General features: G+C 40.3%; 2 protein-coding genes across 2 annotated transcripts in view; one reads left to right on the top strand and one right to left on the bottom strand.

The window, feature by feature from the left end:
- Positions 1 to 10,430, bottom strand: part of MAPK8 (mitogen-activated protein kinase 8) — a 228,444-nt gene extending 218,014 nt beyond the window's left edge. The window contains exon 1 of the mRNA XM_077183106.1: positions 10,303 to 10,430. The gene's annotated coding sequence lies outside the window, so the exon portion shown is untranslated. The remainder of the gene's footprint in view (positions 1 to 10,302) is intronic.
- Positions 9,850 to 20,290, top strand: GDF10 (growth differentiation factor 10). Its single transcript, XM_054637407.2, has 3 exons — positions 9,850 to 10,583; positions 14,075 to 14,982; positions 19,272 to 20,290. The coding sequence occupies exons 1-3, from the start codon at positions 10,286 to 10,288 to the stop codon at positions 19,461 to 19,463; spliced, it is 1,398 nt and encodes a 465-aa protein (XP_054493382.1). The 5' UTR covers positions 9,850 to 10,285; the 3' UTR covers positions 19,464 to 20,290.
- Positions 20,291 to 22,843: the final 2,553 nt, after the last annotated feature.

Raw genomic sequence — 22,843 nt, forward strand, 5'->3', positions numbered from 1 at the left:
GATGGATGTAACACACATCCACCATTATGCATTACAGGTCATGGGAAGGTGACAATGCCTGACACATTGATGGTGCTGACATTGTCAGCATGACAGTTCCATCGTGCTCAGCTTCAATTTCACCTTCAGTGCTGCCATGCAGCCACTCAATAGTGAGGTGGAATGGTCACTAGCACTACACTAATTAAATTTAGGAAGCTGTAATTTCCCATCCTTAGGGATATTCACAGCATCCAGTTTCAGTCATTGAACTTAGTTATCTGTGAATCCATTTCACATAATGCTGGACATGTAAAAGCCGGATGCCTCATCTTTCCAGTTAACTGTAGCTTTCATCTGTGGGGGTCACCAACAGTCACATCCAGATTCCACAGAAATCAGTCTAACTAAAAGAATTCCTTGACATGCGCATACAATAACAATAAGAGGAATGAATGCTCACTCACATTAGTCCTTTGTTGTTAAGCATATGAAGTAAACTGCACCAATTTAATTGGCATAAGAGTAAATTATATGGCATGGGAAATTCTACACCAGTTATAGGAAAGGAAAAGATAACTTTTCATGCTGAAAATAAGCAGAAGCAATCGATTAATTCAGCTCAGCACAAAACTTTACCCAGATCTAACTGAAGCCTCCATGCAGATTCTGATGGAAAAGTTGAAAACAATACATGGTGAAAAAGTTGGAGAGAATATATAGTATAAAAGTTGGAAAGAGATTTGGAGAACTAGATCTCAACAGAACTTCAGATCTCTTCACTCAAACAATTCAGGTATTTTAATGGCACTTTGAAATCTTTTGAAGGAGAGGTGGAGGCTCAACAAAAATGACACTGTGAGCAGACGAGCTTCCAAGCTATTTACTCTCAACTAAGGTGACCAGTTTCAATAGGTCTGTAAAATCAGTACCATAACACTTCTTCTGCTTTACTTCTGACATCATAGAATAAACACTTTCTCCACCCTTACAGACAAGTGAAATTATTATATTCATTCTAAGCAGCTTCTCTCCCTGCATTGCACCAATATCACATTGTATCATCCCTTTCAGCATTCAATCCCATGGCATTCTCTACCTCACTTCTTCCTACTTCCCCTTATCCCAGCTTCTATTCCTCTTTGCTCTGAAATAAAAGCATAGGCTTCTTTCTCTTCCTTCCCATCAGGGTGGGACACCTTCCTTTGAGAAACCTGCTGCATAACTGTTCATTCTCCTTTCTTCCTAGGAGTGGAAGCTTTTAAAATCTTCCAGCTGGCATCATTGTCACTTGTGATTACATGCCTTCTCATGAAAGGTCAACTACCATTCTAGAACCTTAAAAAGGCCACATGCCCCGTCACTAGAAGGATTTTCTATACTCATTGTACTGTTGAACCACTTTTCACTGCAATAAAGCAGGGATTATTTAACAGTCATCTCAATGTATTTTCAGTGATATTTATTATAAATCTTTTCTGCTGTAAGAGCTCCTGCAACACTGGGTAATGAAGCAGAACCACTGAACTTATCATCTCCCTTCAGAATAGTTCCCTGGAATCCTTATTTCTTCTCTGGGACTAAGGAGAAAAGAATGAGTGGAGTTTCATTGGCAATGATAAAAAACCCCATGATGAACTTGTGTTCTCTGAATCATGAGTGTGAGTGATATTAAATGCAGACTGTTAGCAGGAAGATGAATATAGTAACAAAACATCTTTGGGGACAAGGGACCACGGACAAGCATTGGAATGCCTTGTGGTAAATGCATCCCTTCTGAATGCATCATCATCAGAGGATTTATTCCAGGTCTGGGTGATGTTGCCATAACCCTGAAGTGGCTTTCAAGAACTTATAAAACATATGAGCAAATTAAGTGAAGGCAATAATTAATAATAAAATACATTCCTTTTCCAAAGCTCTTTGATATTAAAGCTCACAAGGAACCCAATTATATCATATTTAGGCATGAAACAATTTTGATTAGTGCCTAATAAGCTTTCTGAAATTCCTAATATGGATACCACCTCCTTCTGAAAATGGCATTAGGTACAGAAACATCTGCATCTTAAGTTATCTAAATACCATTTAAAAAACAATACAAGTACATAGATGCTCCACTAAATTTGTTGCCTTACAGATTTCAGTTTAATAGAAATAAAAGGCATTTAAAATTCCCACATGAGATTTTAACTGAATTACCATACTTAGGAGCTTTTTCATGCAGAAAGAGATTCAAACAAACATCCTTACAGAACACTCTATCTTACAAACATGAAAAAGTCAGTGCTGCCCCTCATATACCCTAAGGAACTGCTTTCCATATTCCTCACTGTATTTCCCACTGTCCTTGAAGTACTTGCTCTCCAGTCTAGTTTCATAGTTAAGGCCCTGTCAGCTGTGGATAGTGCAGTGTCCGACCATGATCTCTGCAACACTCCCATCCCTGGGAGCACTGCCCACCTCAATCTAACAATAGTTGGTGATTTAGTGATTTCTAGATCTCATGGCCTGCACACAGAGTGAATTCTGCTACCACACTAAACTTCCTTTGTACTTTTTCTTATACCTGAATATGCTGGCTGCTTTTTAAAACAAATATACCATTCTCCATTCTGTCAAACTTTCAGTGTCAGCAACTAACCATAGTTGCTTTTCTCACTGTATTCTTTTCTTTACTGCTTCTTTACTGAAACTCTTCACCCTACTCTTTAATCTGCTGCTCGATTATTTCTAAGACAGTGTCATTCAAGACACATTTTTTAGTGATCTCTCATCTGCAGTATTTATACAAACTACCATCTTCTTTTCCTGGAGAAGTCAACCCATAGGTGTCAATTCCAGTCCAGCCACTGTGCTAAGAGCTTTGAAGCTGAATAAAACATGTCTGAAATCAAGACAGTGTTTAACTAGAAAGAGGCCGAGATGATTAAAGCAGATAAGAAAGATGTATTAAGATAGTCTTTGTTATTCAGTATTTCCTAGGGGCCCATGCTGCACATAGCAAGGAATTGCTACTGATTGTGGAAATGAGCCATGGCAAATTTTTAATGTGCTTTGTTATACTTTAATAGTAAAACCCATTAAACTATAAAAATGTAACAATGCTCATAAAAACTTGACACTCCTCACTAAAGATAGGGCTGCTGGAAGCTGCCTCTGCTCCAGAGCAACCCTGCTGAGCCACTTTACTGGGTTTCTGACTCCCAGCTCTGGGACATTGTGGCACCATGGCTGCTTTCAGCTCCTATGGAAGGAGCCTGACCCACCAAAAACACAAAGTAGAAGCTTAGAGCTTTGTTTGACTACAAACTTTTACTGCCTGCTGCAGCCCTTTCCAATTTCAGAATACATTGCTTTACTGCTTTACATCTGTCTCACCGAGCAGAACCACAGAGGTTAGACCTTGGTGAAGCCAGAAGCCTGTCTTTGCCCATCTTGATACTTTATTAGGTAATGCCTGTTTCTCTAGGGAGGCTCTGGGAGACACTAAGATGCTCATACTAAAGGTCTAGAACATATCTTCTAACCTATGCAGGTTGTGCTGTATCACCTTAGCATCAGAATGCCATACAATGGTATACTGAGCAACAGAGTACATATATGTCTTCCATTTGTCTGTAAAATATTTTAAAATATTAATAAAGAAATGACTGTATTGAAAAAAAATGTAGTGTTAGCATCATGATTCTTCTGCTCCAATATTCATCTACAAGCTTTTTTCATTAATTTGCTATAACTCAATTCCAAGTGAGTCTTATGGAATTTTTGGTATTTTTTCTTTCTGTGGAAAAAAGTCCTTCTGCATAGAGTTTGGGAGGAAGAAGTTTGGCAAGTGTTCTTATACTTGCCAAAAGTATAAGATAGGATAGGATAGGATCTTAAATGTGTGTTCAACCCAAAATATCCTATGATTCAATGATAGATGGTTTTAGATTCATATAGGAAATCTGTCAAGAATAGGCCTTATTTTATTTATATCTATGTACATCTACAATTAATGGGAGTGAGGGGCAGTGAAATTTACAACTGAGACTATCATAGATTAGATTCCACAAAATGCCAAGAACTAGTACAATAACGTACTTAGAATGATATTCCCATTTTTCTCCACTCAGATACTTCAAACTGTTTTAATTGTCATCTTCCTAATAGTTTAAGAGTTATATAATGTTAATGAAAAATTAGTGTGGGACTGATGAACAAAGCATCTTATTTCAAAGCTTCATTTTTCAATTTACAGGAAATAAGAATTTTGGTGGAGTTTCAGCTGATGATTACTGTGGTTGCTAGTCTGGCATGCTCCCTTTCTAAGCAAGCTGAGATCAATCATAGCAAGAATTCAACAACTGACAGGGCCAAACTCATCTTGGATGCAACTCCAAAGTTCATATAGTGACATTAAATTTTGGTCCACAACTTCGTATAACAGAAAACATCTCCTTAGTATTCTTTTACAACAAACAAAATATCCACATGGACCCAGACTACACAGCAGTGATCTGTGGAGTCAGTTTCACACAATGTGTGAATTCTGTTTACCATCAGCAATTCTGTCTATGGAAATCAGATTAAAAACCCCACTTTAAGCTCTGGCATACTTCTGTGTTGGCTGTCGGGTTTTTTAAGCATACCGAATATAATATGTGATGATAACCTAAATAACTCTTTCAAATGAGACAGCTAATGGTGCAACCTTCAAGAAGTAGTGTTCTGCACTCAACCACTCATCCACATTTCTTCTGGAGGCTGCAGGACAGAATGGGATTTTCTCAGAAAAAGGTGCAAGGTTGGTCTCTCCCCTCAAAAATGCTGAGTATAAGAAATGAGAGACAGGTAGATCAAGAAATATGAAAAAAGGGATATATCTGGAGAAATAAATTCTTCCGTGTTGTGGAGTCACTGGAAGAGGAAGGTAACTACTTACAAGAGAAACAAGAGAAGAGGCTTCATGGATTCAGAAACAAGGTAGAGAGAGAAAATAGCTCTCATTGACCCACAAATATGGGTGAAAAATTAAAAAAACACCTTTCAGCCTGCCTATGCTAGTTATCAAATACAAAACGCTACCTTTAACCTCAGGTTCTCCCACTAGCGCATGCTGGCAGCAGCTCAGCCAAGGGTATCCTAAGGCTGAGAAGGTAGCGACCGTCCGAGCTGGAGACAGGGAAGCCTCCCTGCAGAGCTGCTGGCTGGGAACGCGCCCCCGGAGCATGGGGCTGCTGTCCCCAGGGCTGGCACTGCCTTCGGGACACGCCTGTCCCCTGCTGGTCACCGTGCCCGTGACAGCGCCCCGGGAGCTCAGCCCGAGCCCCGTGCGCGGACCCGCCGTGCCATGGCGCTGCGCACCCTCCTCTCGGCTGCAGCCTTACTCGGAGCCAGAAAACCCCGGAAACATCCCAGCTCCATCTGCAAGGAGATCTTTGCAAAACCAGCTGCGGTCACCGATGGTTCCCAGCTGCTGCTGCCTTTCCCCCACCCTCTCTCCAGGGCCTTCAAATTCCACTTGCAAACGGGAGTCTGAAGATGCAGATCGCAGCTGGCCGTGCACTGGCGCAGGGGGTACAAGGGTACGCTGCAGCCTCACCAGGTCTGTCCATTGCATAGCCCGTTCCCACTTTCCTCTTGACAAGCACGAGTGTTTAGAGTGGCTCATCAGATATGGGTCCTGCCAGAGTGCATCAGGCAGAACTCTGAACGTGTATTGAACACTGACCTCAGTGAGTCTTTGCTGCCTAGGAAACAAACTGCCTAAAAGGACTGTAAATTCAAAGCCTTAGAGGTGGCAGGCTGGAACTTAAAGACTAGTGCCTAGAGCTGCTTGAATAATTTCCTTTAAATTTGTTTTGAACACGAAAATGGATTTAAACACCACAACCACCACCCCTTTTCCTCCCTGAAGTTGTCAACTTCTGCTTCAGCCACAATCTGAATGGACTGATTACCTTCTGCTCTCATTCTCCTGCATGATCTATAGCTTCCCTCTCCCATGGAAGAAAGGTATCCCAGGCAGGACAATGGCCAGGCACTTGTGATGCATCCTCTCACAGTAAGGAGAGATCTCAAACAGTAACAAGAGCTACTACAGTTCAGATGAGCTCAAAGGCAGAATAACCGACATGGATGAACCAGTTTTTCAACAGACATGAGCTACCACTAGAATTTCCACTGGAAAAGTTTCTTCCCTTAATAGGAAAAAAATTTCTTCCTATTCTTCTTCTAAATGACTCTACATGGTGGTGCATGGGCCATTGAAAAATTGAAAGTGCCTGCTGTAACAAAACCAAAACAAAACAAAACAAACCCCAAAAAACAACAAATCAAAACATGGTCAGTACATGGTAAAATCACAGAATTACTACTTCTGCAAATACCAGCTGATACCTTTGCAGTTGGTAACCTATGCATGGAGAAAATCCTCCCACAGAGGCTGGTGGCTTCTGCATAGCAACAGAATGGGAAATGCTTGTCTGATAATTGTCCATACTATCCTCATTACAAGCATAAATGGTGGACCTCAAGATAGAAACATGTGTCTTTGGCTCCTGAGACCTGTCAAAAATACATGTTCTGAAAGTCTTCCAATATGGAAGAAAAAATCCTGGACTGTCAGTGAAATAAAACCAGAAAAGCAACAGATACAACACTTCCATTACTGATGGGGATAAGTAATTATTAATGCACCAATGCTTGGTACAAGCCAATTGTGTAAAGAGAAACTGAAACTATCCCCAGACTTGCAAAACGCTAATCCTGAGGCTGAACAGTGCTACCATGGCCAGTGGAACTGGAATGGGAAGGTGCTCTCTACTTCACACAATCACCCTCAGGGAGTGAAATCCTCCTCTGCACATCTAGCCAGTTGATAGAGATTTCTTGTAGCCAAAGAACAGCCACAGACACCACTAGACCACAGAGCATAAGAGCAATTTTGGACATCTGCCGTAGGGTGGGACAAATTACACTTCATCTGTGCATCCTAATTCCTTAGTTTCTGTAATGATGATCATTACAGTGTGGTGGGATGAGAATAGAGGTAATTTTTGCTTCTTAGCAAGATAGACAAAATAAACTTTTGTCACTAAGGATGAAGGATGGAGAGACTGTCAGGGGGAAAGTTTATTCTTGTGACAGACTAGAATATGTGAGATTGTGGATCCAGAATGGAAATCCAAGGTGAGCGGTTGTTCTTGAGCTGATGGGATGGACTGAGAGAGTTAGAGGTGCTTCTTAAGAGGAAAATCTTTCCCTGCCAACAATAGGCAAAGCTTTCCCTGCCTGATATACCAAACTCTTCTCTCAGCATTAAAAGCCTTCCAGAACTCTGGATCAACTCTGAGCATTCTGCTTCCTCTAATACCTAAGCACCACTTTGTTCTTTCTGGGGTATTAAAATAATTTCACTATTGTTTAGGAAAACTGAACAAAATGCAAAAGCCCATTTTACTGACCATACATCACGGACCATATAACATCCTTGCCACACTAGGTGATTTTGGAAGGAATGTGAAAAGGCTTTGTAGAGTTCTGCCACCAAATTCTATGAGAACCTGCAGACCACTGCATTTCACACAGCTAACTTCTAATTAATAAGTTATATAGTTAAGGAATGGTCTTAGCTAATTGTGTAGCATTACACATAGCGAGGTATTTTTCTGAGTGAAAAATGAATGAGCTGCCCTACAATAAGTAGTAGCTGGAAATTTGGACTGAAGCCCAAATTCAATAATAATTTATGTTTCATTAACTTCCCTGGAGTTTTAAGCTTTATTATCCCTGCTACTGACTTTATTATTAAAAATAATAATTTTATTTTAAAAATAAAAGAGTCAGGCAAAATTATTTTAATATACATAGATATAATCCTAAAGGGAGTTAATAATTTATTTTACCATAGGACAAGAAGAATAGATACTACTCTGGGTGCTCTCTATCCCCTTTTGTATATTTCCTCTGTATTTCCTACAACAAAATACCACCACAGGTCACAATAGTTCCTTTGTGAAGATATCACTAATTCCATAAGAAAACATTATTTGGTTTCTTTTTCACATATAAGCTGTTATTAAGGGTATGTAACACTATTTATATCACAATTATTTTAGCAGGAAACCTAGATTTGCAGTTTAAAATCTTGAATGCATTGTTCTAACTATAAGGAGACTTTCTCCAAGTCCTGGCTTGCAAAGCTTTGACTTAAGCTATTTAAGAAGGGAAGAAGAAAAGAAAAAAGGAAAAAGAAAAAAGAAAAAAGACTCTACTTGGCAAGAGCTTTAATTAGCAGAAATTTCCACGCTAGGAATATTATTCTGCATGAGCAGAAATTGCATAGCTCTTGCCTCTAGATGCCTTAGAGATGCCATTGATTGGCCATATTCAGAACAGGGGAATTATGTGACCCAGTGCTAATTTGAATTCCTTTACCAAACACATTTTTATTTCATCATCTCAGCTGCATAAAAGAGTCAAAGTACCAGAGCTTTAAAGACTTTGAATTCCTGCTGTTCTGCAATAAAATAAGGCAAGAAATATTAGCCATCCCTGGTTGATTCTTCAATTCTTTCCCAACAATGTCAAAGTATCAGTGTCCTACAGGTTTTAGTGCAGGTTAAAGACTGATACAAAGTGTATGCCTGAATAGAAGTTTGGAGTGAGTTAAGGAGAGGGAGAACATTTTAATGGGACATTGGTCCAAAATAGCCCAGCTTGTTTCTACCTCCTGCTGCCTCTTCCTCCTTTTCACAGGACCTTGATTGTATAGAAACAGTACAGACAAAAAACCACAAACAACAAAAGGTTCGCTCACACCCCCAGTGGAGGTCATGAGCATGCTACCATGGAGAAAAAAAAAAAAGCATCAAAGGGTAGTTTGGCTTACTTATAAGCAAAGATTAATTAATAGGAGGTTTGATACTTTAGCAATGTACATTTGGGCAAATTTGTATTTGCAAATTGTTTGTTTCACACATTCAAAGGGCACAGAGCAATGAGGCCTGGTGCTAATTTTAAAAATGAATCAAACCTTTCTTTGCTATGATCCAAAAACTACAAACTTGTGGTTCAGAGGCTTTCAATGGTATCTGCTCAGACTTGACACTCCAAGGTTAAGAGAGAAAAGCACAAAAGAGTTGTGTTATGCACAGCAACAGTAGCTTTTTCCAACAATTTTTCAATTATTGCTTTGTATAATCTCCAAAAAAAGTAACTGTCTTGGCTACTAGAGATAAAGCTTTTAAAACGACGGCAGAAATTTTAAATTCCCTTAAAATATACCCCTCTTCTTAGAGGTTGCCTTATAGGTTGCTGCTATTCATTACACCAGCATTTATACCCGCTGGATGACTACGATTCAGAACTACCTGTGTCACATGAAGAATAAATGCAACACGCACCATTCACTTTTAAATCAACCCCCTCCGACCTAAGCCATGTAAATCCTTCAGAAATTCACACCAGTATTCTCCTCCTTCAAACCACACATAGAAACAGTCCAATGACAAAAGTTTACCCATGCACAGCCCCTTTAACCCCGACCATTTAAGTATCTGCTTGGAATTATCAGTGACCCTTGCCGCACTCCCGGCTAGCTCACACTGGCTCTTCCAGAGGACGGACCCACGGGCACTTCTCTTTTCTCAGGGGTCCTTGAAATAACCACTATTCACAGCGTTGCCTTCACAAGACAGCACTGTCAGTTCTGCCAGCAAAGGGGAAACAGCAAAGACTCTTCCACTTTCGGCACGTATATCACACCCTTCCCGTGTCATGCTGCCTCTGCCACCCACTCACCCTTCCGTGCCCTCACCGCCTGCCCGCCCTGCTTGCTATCTGTTGCTTCTATCTTTCAGAAATTATTCTCAAGCCCCCCCGCCTCCCGGCTGGCGCAGGCAGCCAAGGTGCCGTCCTGCCGCAGCGCTCCATGCCGCAGCGGCGGCGGTGACATGTGTCTCTCATCAGCAGCTGGGCGCTAATTAATTTAGATCCTTTTCCCGCTACGCTTTAAGGAGCGGGGAAGCCCCACGTCGGAGAAACGCAGCGTCCCCTCCCGCAGCCCCCCGCACCCGGAGCACTGGAGCTGCCCCCGCTCCGCCGCCCCCGGCCCGCAGCTCCTCGCCCCCGGGCCCGGGGATTGGCCCGGCGGAGGCGGCATCAGCGGCGTGGGGGGGCCGCCCCCACCCTCCCTCCTCCTCCCTGGCCCCGCCGCCCCCTCGCCCCGGTGCGGCAGGGCCAACCGGGAGACCCAGACGCAGGCAGAGACCCAGCCGCCGCCGCTCCGCGCCCGGCCAGCCGCCCGCAGCATCCCCCGATGGCCGCCCGCCTGACCTGCTGCCTCCTGCTGTGGGCCCTGGGCCATGGGGGCTGCCGCTCGCCTGAGGGGGAGGGCGCCGGCAGCCCGCCCGCCTGCCCCGTCCAGCCGCCGGCCGGCCCGGCCTCGTCCACCCCCGGCCGCGACCCCCGGCGCGGCTCTTCGCCGCCCCCTGGGCTGGGCAGCATCGCTCAGGACATGGTAGCTGTCCACATGCTTAAGCTCTACGAGAAGTACAACCGGGAAGGGAGCCGGCCCGGCGACGGCAACACGGTCCGCAGCTTCAAAGCCAGGCCGGGTAAGACGGGCCGGGCGCGGGGGACACCGCTGGAGCCCCCTCGCTCCTCTTTCGCTTTAAAGTGACGGGGTTGCGTCGAGGTTGTCACTGACTGCGGGCGGTGTCGTTCTGGGTGAATGCTGGGGATCCCTTGCTACCTACACGGACAGGGTGTCACCCCTCGCTTTGCGAGGCTTCCCACCTTCCCTGGCTCCCTTCCTTTCCCGGAGAGCACCTTCCCTGGGAAAGTCTCCGTTGCTGTGGATGCAAACCAGCGGCAAAAGAAGCGCCGTTCCCAGCGCACATCGCACTGGGCCAAAAGATCTGTTCAGAAATACTTGGAGCATAAGCCTAGTAGCGAGTGCTCCAGGCACTGGTCCTCTCTCCCCGGCTCCTCTGGCAGCCTCAGAAGTTCCTGCTAGGAAGAGTGCCGCCTACAGGACCGCCTAAAATTGCTCGGCATCTTAAATTCCTGCACTCCCTAAACCTGAGAAGACAGATACCTGACGTCCCTCTCCCCCGTTTTACTTGGCTTGATTATGAGGGTGGAGAAACATATGTATTGTTTCTCCTTCCTACACTTTCATTACTAGACTTTCATTATCCCAATATCACGTCAAATAATAAAAAGGAGGTTTGCCTAGTTGATAGTCCATGCATTTGTTACCCTTTGCCAAGGAAACGCAAACTCTTTTCTGGAAAACATCTTCCTTCTTTGGTTAACACTTACAGACTGTAACTAAGATCTTAGTTCTTAAAATAAGAACTGCATGAGTTTCCAGAATCTAGTTGTTACTACCTTGTCAGAAACATTCATTATTCTATTTAGACAAATCAGATGGATTAAAACTCACAAAAGCAAATTTTGCATTAATCTATTTCTTCTCCATTTAAGTCTCATGTATAGAGTACAATGCAGTATACAGTGGTTTAGGGAATGCTTACTATAATATTGCACAATAATTCATATTCTCTTGTTCACCTTAACTTAATTTCTATCCTATGTCAACTGTAATACCAAAAAGCAATAATATTCAAGGAGGGGGAAACTCCAGGGAAGAGTAAGTGGCTAATGAAAATGTCTAAAAATCTAGGAGTCATTGTGTAAAGCAATTGCAGACACTTAGGAGAAAAATTAATTGTCATGCTCTAGATCATTATTAGTTGCTATAAGAGGGGTTAGGAAGGAGCTTCCACTGTGGATGGTTTTCCATGACCTCCTGTTAACACTTTCATTTTTCTGTGAACTGAGCATCTAATACTGGCTGTCACCCAAATAAGGCCCTGGACTACAAGAGGGATCTGGGGACAAGGCAAGAATTGCACTATATTATTTTTCTTAATTTTTCAAATGATCTGATGCACACACTACTTGCATCAAAGTAGTCTAAGTTGTAAATCTGTTTTAAAAAACTAAAATATCAGCATTTTCTACCCACAGGTAGACTGTGCTGACCAAATACAAATCAATATTATTTCGCTCATTTGTCTGATCGTGCAAGCAAGGCAGAGAGGTCCAAAGTTACCTTCTGAAACCCTGAGACACTGGTGTTTGAAAAGTCTTTATCCCAAAAATGCTTGTGCTTCACAGCAGTAACTACAGAACTGATGGTGCCTGGAGCATTTTACTACTAAAAGAAATATTTAAAAATTCAACTGTACACAGCTCGGGTAGAGAGAACCAGTGGATAGACGTCTTCTTAGAAGCATATGCCTTCTGAAATGAACATGCAAAAATAAAGCCTAGTGTTCTAAAGGAAGTATTATAATTACTCTCTTCCTTGGCCTGAGAAATCATATATTAGCCTTGTGAAATTTCTGTGCTTGAAAGACTTGAATAAAATCTAAACCCTTAAGTTTTTTCATAGTATGAGCACCTATACATATAACTAGTGTTGCCTAAAAGCTTACTAATAGGAGTCCTGCCCTGCCTGAACTGACAGAAACAAATAGGCTCTTATCACATGAGTGCAAGCTGTTCCACTTCACTGTATCAGGAACAAAATACAGATGGTGTAGATGGAAATTGCATTTGAACATTTGAACTTGAACATTTGTACTCCAAAACTGCCTCTGTGGGTTTGGGATTAATGATCATCCTAATCTACTGTTCTTTTAGTCCAACTCATGGCTCTATCCAGCACTAACTGGGAGATAGCAACCAGCAATTTAGTAAGGTGTAACACTACTCATTTCCTTCTTTCAAATGAAACTGTTTTAAAGAAAAAACGTTCCAACAGGTGGCAGTTAACAGTACTGCCTTTCTGTTGTTGCCAAAATTTCTGTGGCTCATCATCCATAGTGCACTGAAAAACAAACCTAAATGTTTCTGGGAAGTCTGCCTGTTGCATTTGTTGGGTTTTGTTTGGTTTGGGGTGGTTTTTTACTTCCTTCTGCCAGAGAATTTTCAGGTATGTCAAACAGGGCTGCCAAAGGGTTGGTCCACTTGGGTTAATTAAAGATGCAAATTTACAGACTGTAATCCTTTGATGCACCACTAAGTAGTGGTGTGAGCTTGGGAGAACAGGAATCACTTCTTGGTTCTGCTACCACCTTCCTATATACTGTTGAGCTAGTAAAAAAACAAAGGCAACTTTTCACAATGATAGGCTATTAAGGCATCATCTTTTTATGTTGGGATGGAATTATATTTTAACACACTAAGAGAGGTTTCTGCTGTTTAAATAAACATGGTGTAAGCAGTTATCAGTGTAAAATTGCTTGTCTTCCTCTAAATGAGAGTAAAGATGTAGGCTGAGCACAAACTGTTCAGCTAGCTAAAAGGAAGCTGTTTCAAATGGAGTTTGAATTTTAAGAGTCAGCTCCTGTTCAATAGCATTTGTCACTAACTTTGTGCAGATCTAAACACAAGCCTTAGAAACCAAGTGTGTTTTAGAGTGTTTTAAACAAAGCTCCTACACGATGTGTACTGGAAAGGAGGATTGCTCAGAGGAGTAATGACCCCCAAAAAGTGTAACACTGCTTACTGCCAGGCCCCTTATGAAATGTCTCATGTGCACTACTTACAGATGATGAGCTGTTGCCCACAGAGTTGGCACCCAGATATCCTTCAGGAATCTGCAGTCAGCTTTAGATTAGACAATCTTGAATATTAACTGTAAACCTGGTTTCTGCTAGTACTGATTCCAGCAAAGTATTTCTCTGAGCCTTTGTTATGAATGAAATCAATCAAGGATTGCTTTTCCTGTCTGCTTAGAATGAAAGGCAGTCTGGAACTAAAAATCTCTGGAAGGAATTTTATCCCTTGTGTGTACGAAAGATGCCCAGTATGTTGGACATTCTCAATGCTATTGTAATATTGCTATTAAATAGTTAAGTTTTTTTTCCTCCTCTTATGCACCATAGTTTTAAGCTGAAGTGGCAAGCTCACTACACTAAATGATTTGATGTAAGTGAAAACTAAAATTTGTTAATTCACTTAAATGGGAATAAGATTTGACTACCATTTTTGGTCTCATATATACATCCATGTTTTCCTTGCTCTCTTGCAGAATTCTTGGCCCAGAAGCCCTTGTACTGCTTCAATCTGACATCCATGCAGGATTCAGAAATGATCCTTGCTGCCACTTTTCACTTCTATGCTGACAAACGCCCTCGGCATCGGGAGGTGTTTTGTAAACGTTCCAAGAACTCGTCCTGCCGCCTCCTTCACCTGCCTCCAGTCCTACGGCTCAACCTGGTGTTCCAAAGCATTCACCAGAATTCTGCCTATGGGCTAGTGAAAGGGAACATCACCGTGCTTCTTCAAAGGAGAGGGGCTTGGCATGCAAAGGACATTTCACACATTGTAAAAGAATCAAAACGAGTTGGAGAGCTCATTCTCTGTGCTGAGCTTGATTCTGGGGAGAAGCACCAGAGCTTCCCCGAACAAGTTGCCAGCCATTTACCTTATATACTAGTTTATGCCAATGATCTTGCAATCTCTGAACCTAACAGTGTGGCAGGCACCCTGCAGCGTTATGACCCATTCCCTCCCAATGATGGGGACCCAAATCTGTCCCCTAATGCTTCTACTGACACTCGAGTTAGGAGGGATACGTACCTTGCCAGCTCTATTCAGAACAATGAGTTGCCAGAAGTAGATTATAACAACAATAAATACAACAAACATGACATATGGGAGAATGCCTACAGATCCTTGAAACCAAAAGCCTCACGCAAAGATCGAAGGAGAAAAGGGCAAGAAAATACAGAAACACTTAAAAAGTCTCAGGTGCTAAATTTTGATGAGAAAACGATGAAGAAAGCAAGGCGAAAACAATGGAATGAGCCAAGGATTTGTTCAAGAAGATACATGAAAGTTGACTTTGCTGATATTGGCTGGAATGAATGGATCATATCTCCCAAATCATTTGATGCTTACTACTGTGCAGGTGCATGTGAATTTCCAATGCCCAAGGTAATATGCCTTTTTATTCTTGTCAGCTTGTCAGCTTAGGCCTACTGTTCTGCTTATCCAACTACTTCTTTAATTAGAATTTCCATTTGATTTTTACCTTTTTTTGTTGTGTTTTGTTGCCTTGACCAAAAGAATTTAAACAATGTTGTTTCCATCAACTTAGTCATCAGAGTGCAGAAAGATTGGCACTTTTCTTCAAATGCAATCTGAAGAATAGGAAAAAAAATCTCAGGTTTATCTTATAATTTCTCATCTTATATCTTGAAACCATAGCATAAAGATTTTTGTAGCTTATGAAAATATGGTTATACACACTAAATCATCCAAATAGTTTATTGTAGTGACAGGAGTATGAAGTATTATATGCTAATATTAAAACAAGCTACTCTATCAGCATATTTCTGGATTCCACTTGTAACACTTCAGAAGAAAAATAAAGAGTAGTTACACTGAAGTATTTTTAACTTCAGGAAACTGCTTGTCACTTTTGAAAACAATAATACTGTTTAAGATGATATTTGTGTATCTAAATTCTAAAAATGTTAGATAATCCTTCTGGAACAAAAATGTTGATTTACCTTATGTCTCTAGAAGTGCCACAAAATTGGCTCTAGCACTCTAAAATAAGCATACTGAATTCCTCCTATAGAAGCAGTGTGAAATTTGCCAGTGGAGAGGTAAACATTTGTCTCACTGCCACTCTGCTCTATGGCAAGAAGTAGAAGGGCTGGTAGTCCTATGTTGGACAAGAACTTTTAGGATTTTATAAGGCTTTCAAGTAAAGGCAGAGGGGAGGATCTGAAGCACTTAATAACCTGCATATTTAGAAACTGTAATTATTTTGCAATTCTGCCTACAAATGGCCTGATTATTTGTTCAACTGACATTTTTGTATGTGGTCATTTGGCACATAAACAAAGAATAGTGCTGTGCAGCACAGAATTTCAAGGCTCTGAGACAGGAATCTGCCCTACTTTACATCCAGGGAGATTGATGTATGTTTGTGTTGAAACAAGTAGTATAATTCCAGGAAGAGTAGATATGTTTGCTAGTTTTAAGTCCAGGAACAGTGGAAATCCAGATTTCATGGTAGGATGTACAAATCAGACCACATGTTCTTGTATAGCTGGCCAATGCTGAGCCAGGTGTACATAAATTGATACATGGTCTGGCAAAAATTAAAGCTTGCACGGACTCACATTCAACTTCACTTTGTTGTTGTAACACAAATTGATCATGCAACAAAATCACCACTTACCCAAAACAAAAGACAGTCTGGGAATATGGGTCCTTTGCCATAGACTCACAATCTAATGCGCAATTCACACACAACAGCATAAACCCAAGAAATAAAAAATCCCCAACCAAACAACAACTCCACCCTTCAAAAAAGAAAAAAAGATGCATTTAGCACGTCTGGCTTCTTGTGAGCAAAACAGCATTACACAAAAGCTGGTAGGGCCAAAAGAGAGAGGATCCATTTCTAGCTTGAATAGTTAAATAAGGTTATATTGCTCACTTACTTAATATCTTATCTAGAAACATAAGCATTTACTTGATATATAATAAGGATTCCCTTTCACTATTATCTTGATGCCCAAAAACCAAAATAAAGAAAAAGAAATCCCAACTGAAAAAAACCCCCAGAACATCCACCCCCTCCCAAAAAAAAACAAACACAAACACCAGAGAAACTAAATCATTCACATTTATTGATTTGGTTTGCTTTGAAAGAGGTCTACTACTTGTTAGCTTTGTATTTTTCACAGAAGATAAAAAGAAGCAGATTGAAAGCTGTAGCTTTTTTGGATGACTGTTTCAAAAGGAAGAGAGAGAGGATGCCAGCATGGATGAAGATTCAGTTCAGAGCATGAGAATTGCTTTATATTACTAAGGAAGACATTTGTTCTTTCACATATGCTGTAAGTCAGGAGAGTATCAAAGGCCAGATTAAAGCTATTCATAAAGACTTGGTCTGCACAGTCAACCGATGATGGACGACAGACACCTTATTTCCAAAGTACCCTTTTAGAACTGTGGAGATAGAATTACATACCTGGCATGTATCATCACATTGTAGGTTTATTTTTTTTTCTTTAGTATCAGTACATCATTCTGCACATCCACTTTAATAATTGCAAGTCTTGATTTAGATAGACACTCAACAGCTTAGGTACAAATCTTCTCATAGTAAGTTCACTTACTATTCCCTGAACTGTGAGGAGAAACACGAGGTTATACGTATGGCTGGCTGCAGTGCTGCATTCACCAAATAAATTTCAGTCCTGCATGTCATAGAACCTGGTGTGTTGTATATAACTTAGCAGCCAGCATTTAAAACATTAGCACTTCCTCAGTGCCATTATTACTGGGCATTCAACTAATTATTTCAAGCTTTCTACTTTAGCACATTGGGACAAAGTTAAATGTGAAGCCTAGCCCATGATCACTGAGCACTGATGCCAGGTTTCCAGAAGGGCTGGAAAAATTCAGAGCCTGGCTGGACATGGGATGGGTGTGCTGTCTGGCTCTGCTGTGGATTTAGGGCTCAGGCAGCCAGATTCCATACAGAGTACTGCTCTATCATAAGCATTTTCCTTTCTAAGCACTTTTCTGCATAGCATATCCACATTCAGGCATTAGAAACATAATTAATGTTGTTGTCTTGGGAAACAGCTGCTCAGTCTAGATAGACTGTGTTCACATGTCTTTGTTCCTTGCAGATATTAGAGGCTGCACAGTGGGAGAAGATCCTTGTAGGATCTTCTGCAGGTTCATAGCCAGGAATCCTGTAAGTCTGTAACTGGCCATGAGGGCAGTAGTGGCTATAATGGGGGCAATAAATGCTGTTGCAGTAGCACATTGTGATCTGTGGCTGTTTTAAATAACATAACACAGGTGCTAGGAACAGTTCAGGAGGTTTTTAATAATGGCTAAATTAAGAACTTGATTCTAGAAGCTCTGATTCTTTGAATTTCTGTATTCTGCAGTTGCTTAAACACTCAAATCTCCTGTTTCTCTCTTGCAGTCCACATATGCTGATATGACCAACATGGGTAGAAACTGATTTCTACTTCACACAGCAGCTGAGACCACCTCACTGCTGCTTGCCTGTGGACAGCTTTGAAATCTAAAGATGAAGGAGAGCAAGAGAGGGCAAGCTGCTGCTAATTATGCTAACATGCTAATTACAGAAAGGCACTGTGCAGGATTGTGTCACTTGTTGGGACTTGGTCGTAGGGACACTGTCTTGAAGGGTCAAGGACAGATTTCATAGTTACTCCTTATAATGGCTTCATTAAGGAAGATCTGAAAGCCTTAATGGCAGTTAAGGTTGAATATGATTTGCTGATATGTTACACTTAATGCAAACGTTTCAAAACTGAATTATCCTAAAAACACCTCCTTTGTTCTATCCATGGACTGCATAATTTTTCATGTTGAAATGGAAAACCATGGTTTTTGTGGCTATAACCCCAAACAGGTTATAGATGTAAAGCTGCTGTGAATACTCACTTCTTACTTTTCCCAGCTTCCCAGCCTTTTTTTCCTTCTCCCAGTTTGAGGCTAGCCCATAGGAAAAAAAAATTTTTAAAAAGCCTGGTGATGAAGGCAAGGGACACAAAGACCACAGATATTAACTATTTGCCATGCAGTTATGATCAGAAAGGCTCTGTCAGGGTCCTTGACTATTCTATACTCTCTCCTGTGTACACTGCTTCTGGAGTACTCTGCTCTTTGAAAAGAGAGTGATCATTCCAGGAAAAAGTAACTAATTTCAGGTTAGCATACATGAGAAAAAATTCTATTGGAACATAGGGATAGTTATTTTGGAAATATTTACTGTAGCAAATTTTCTAAGTCAGACAAGAGGTTAAGAAAACAAAATATAGCATCTAGCAACTGAGAACTATGCCCCAGTTTAGGCTTCTTCTTCTGCATGTCTGCCTCCAGCATGTAGCAGGTACATTCAGGGACATTTTTCTTCAGACCTCTGGCTGCTGGCTGTGCCACCAGTGCCCTCCTCTGGTATTTATGAACGTAGCCTAAGGAACACCAAATATCTGTTGGATATATCCAGCTCAGGAAAGCTGGAAGTGTGAAGGACTGGCTGAGCTACATGGCCCTGTAACTCAAACAATGAAGTATTTGCTTTATTGAGAAACAAACAACTGCATAATTGTTGTGATTTTCCAAGTTCACATAGGAAACTGATTGCTTAAACCAAGTCCACCTAGGAAAGTGACAATTCATAAATGAAGTTGTAACTATTTCCTTCTCTGTTCTAGATTGTCCGGCCATCAAATCATGCTACAATTCAGAGCATTGTGAAAGCAGTAGGAATCATTCCTGGCATCCCAGAACCCTGCTGTGTTCCTGACAAAATGAGCTCACTCAGTGTCCTGTTCTTAGATGAGAACAAAAATGTTGTTTTAAAGGTATATCCCAATATGTCAGTTGAAACTTGTGCCTGCCGATAAGTTCGTACAAACACACCTTTAACAAGGCCTACAAATCCTGCCTGACTGCTCTGGGAAGTTGTAAAGGAGAAATGAATCCACTTGTGTTGAGGAAGCAATGCAAGCCTCCAATTCCTCTACAGAAAGCACACGGAAAGACTAAAACAACGCACGTGCTTGCCTCGAAGGATGGGCTGTACTATCATTTGTCTCTCATATTCATCCTCCAGGAATTCCGTACTTCAGATACCTTCCTAACCCACCTAGCCAAGATACCTGGTGTTTAGAAAGAAATTTAAGTGTAAAGTTTTCCATAATCAAAGGACTAAAATATGTTTTTATATGTTATTTTCTGACTATTTTATCTCTTCAGTTAACTGAGAAGATGGGAAGTGAACTTGCAAAGGCAGGCTTATTTTAGAATATCACTTTTGTACACAAATCAAAAGTTTTTGCCTAAAATACTCATACTCTTAATATGCATATTTATACTGAGAAATGCTGTAATAAAGGGCTTAAAATGTATATTTTCTTCAGGATTCAAGTATAGTTCACTGCATAAGTTTTCATATAAACAGTATGTTAATATAGTCATTTTTGGTTACCCTTCCTTAATATATAAGTTGTTCTACAAAAGACATGTAATATCCCACATTTTTGGTTTGCTGGATAATTTCAGGTTGTTAAACATATTCTCTGAGTAACACATACGGTATAGTAATATGTTGAAATACTAAAATAAAATAACCAAGATTTATATTTTTGTAAATTATTCTTTATATCCTCTAGATTGTTACATGCTTTTAACAAAAGCTAATAAATTAAAGGTACAGTAGTATCTAAAAATATTTGATTGTTTTTCTATAAATGCACTCTCCTACATTCTGTTAATTAGATGGAAACTTGTAAATACATGTTAAGCTTGTCATAATGCACTTCAATAGATTAAAGACAGAAGGAAATACTACGATCATCCAGACCGACCTCCTGCATAGCACAGATCAAAGAACCTTGCTCAGCAGTTTCTGCACCATGCATTATGGAACTTCTGTTTTAAGCTTGGGAATATCTTTGAAAAACATGCATAAATTTGGCTTTAAAGATTTCATGTGATAGAATATCTCTACTGGACTACAAGTAGTTGTTCCAAAAGTTAGTGCTCTTTGTTCATATGCAGTGGCTTAATCCTAGACTGAATTTGATGAGCTTTAGCTTCAATTCAATGGATCTTACTGTAACCTATTTCATTAGATCCCTTTTATCTATTATCCAAAATACTTTCACTGTGTATTTTTAGTATAGAGAGTAGGGTCAAGTTACATTTTGGCTAAGATTTAAATAGATTGATTTCTTATTCTAAGCCTTAAAACAATTTCTCACAGCTCTCTTCTGAACTCTTTCCAGAACTTTCATTAACTTTCTTTTCAAACAATGAACATCAAAATGGGAAACATTTGGCAGTGGTTCCATTGGAAGTCTTTATAGAAATAAAGTCTCTGCATCCCTCTAACTCCTACACAATCCCCTGTTGATACATTTATGGTAGCCTTTTAACTACAGCAGTCTTTTAAGAGCTGGTGTTCCCATCGTTGTGTCTGTCAATCCTCTGGGTGTTCTAGGACACACTTGCCACATACTTCATTTTCACCCACCTGCTGTACAATAGCATAAAGAGACCAAGAGTGGAAGAAACATCTGAAGTTCCTAAGGTAGCACAAATTATGATAAGGAGTGCTTCCTCCTCAAGAAACAGTCTAACCTTAGGCACTACCTTGTCCTAGATAGAGCTGCTTTTTTTAAGGGGAGGATACTACACGCACTTCCTTCTGAATAACAAATAACTGGAAGGCTCCTGTCCTACTAAGGTTCTGGGTATCTTCTGCCACCAATTTTCCGTGCTCAGGTGGTGCAGTTTTTCAGACAACAGAGGTGTGTAAATGTGGTACTTCCTGCTAACATACATAAAAGCAAGATTCAGCATGCATGGGAGCAGCATGGGAGGCTTTGCAAGGTTACTCTGGCAGCAGTTCTTGCTAATTCTTCCTAGGAAGCTCTGACTAAGAAGTAAAAATGGTGCCCTGTAGTGAGTGCCAGCTATGTCTAACAAAAGATCACTGATCAAGTTTGCAGTTCTTCTCCCAAAGTACTTTTTTACTTTGTAAATTACTACAGTAATTTACACTAGAACTACTGGAAAAAACCTTTGTATAGTGTCACTTTTAGAGATCTCCCTTAAAAAATTTACAATCTTGTGGTTTTCTAAATCATGAGAAACACAACTACAATTGATAGAGTAATGGTAACATAGAAAGAAAAATTCAAAAGTTGTCAGAAAGTCATCATTCCTACAGAAAAGACATATGCATAACATTTTTCAAAGTATCTTAAATCCATGTTATTTCTGCTCTTAATGAAAATCTACCCTTTTATGTAGCTCTAGTCTTGCTCCCATTTATCACTAGATCTGAAAATCCTGACATATTAACTTAGTGTGCTTATATTCTCATCCATAGAATTTTGTTTTCCTTAAGGAATACTTGCTATATCTTGAATTAGTCCTTGGATAAAAACATTTTTTCCAAGATGTGCTCATGCAAGCTATTATGGCAAGAGATGCCACACTGTGATCTAAGGTCAATAGGACATATAGAAAATGCTACTGCTGCACTCATAAGGACACCTACAAAACTCCAAGAGGTTAAGACTGCATTAAAAGTTCTGTTTGCAAAACTATATATTATTTCTGTAAGTGTGATTGTTCTCAAAATATACCCTTGCTACACAAGTCATACACATCTCTTATTAGTAAAGCTTATTTCATTTGGAGTTTAGCTGTACTGGTCAATTCTTCAATGCAAAAAAAGGTTTTCAACCACTTTTAGTGGCTTAAGTTACTCCTTTCTGGATCTTTGGAATTTGGATGTCCAATCTTTCTCTGGAAAGAGAAACTTTGCATTTAAAATGGCACAAATGCAGACAGCTGCTGCCAGAGGATGCTGATACCTTCACTGTCTTGGTTCCTACAGATCTTTTTATTTATTTGAGCATCCTATTAACCATTCTGGTCAATGCTTGAGTTTATAGAGAAAGTTACTAGTGATAAACACAGGTCAAGATAATTCCACTAACTAATCCTAAAAGAAAATGGTATGAGTAAAGGCAGATAAAACATGAAAACAGCTGATAGTAACCAGCAAAGTGTTAAAACACATTTTTTTAAAAACAAATCCAATTTCATTTTTTTAGGCCACTGTTTGATTTCCAGAGGTAACAGCAACAGCTACAATGTACCTAGGTTTTTGTGCAATATTCAATTTACTTGCCAAGGCTGTATAATTAAAATAAACCACTGGACAATATTAATGTGTCTCTGTATCACATAAATTTTAAAATGTCTCACT

This window comes from Agelaius phoeniceus, chromosome 9, assembly GCF_051311805.1.
Source record: "Agelaius phoeniceus isolate bAgePho1 chromosome 9, bAgePho1.hap1, whole genome shotgun sequence".
In the NCBI taxonomy this organism is placed as follows: Eukaryota; Metazoa; Chordata; class Aves; order Passeriformes; family Icteridae; genus Agelaius; species Agelaius phoeniceus.

What these genes read in the sequence shown, in the direction of transcription:
- GDF10 (XM_054637407.2), top strand. Translation starts at nt 10,286, where the DNA reads ATGGCCGCCCGCCTGACCTGCTGCCTCCTGCTGTGGGCCCTGGGCCAT. An exon ending in CAGCTTCAAAGCCAGGCCGG is followed by an intron (nt 10,584 to 14,074) that starts GTAAGACGGGCC and finishes GCTCTCTTGCAG; the next exon opens with AATTCTTGGCCCAGAAGCCC. An exon ending in GTGAATTTCCAATGCCCAAG is followed by an intron (nt 14,983 to 19,271) that starts GTAATATGCCTT and finishes TCTCTGTTCTAG; the next exon opens with ATTGTCCGGCCATCAAATCA.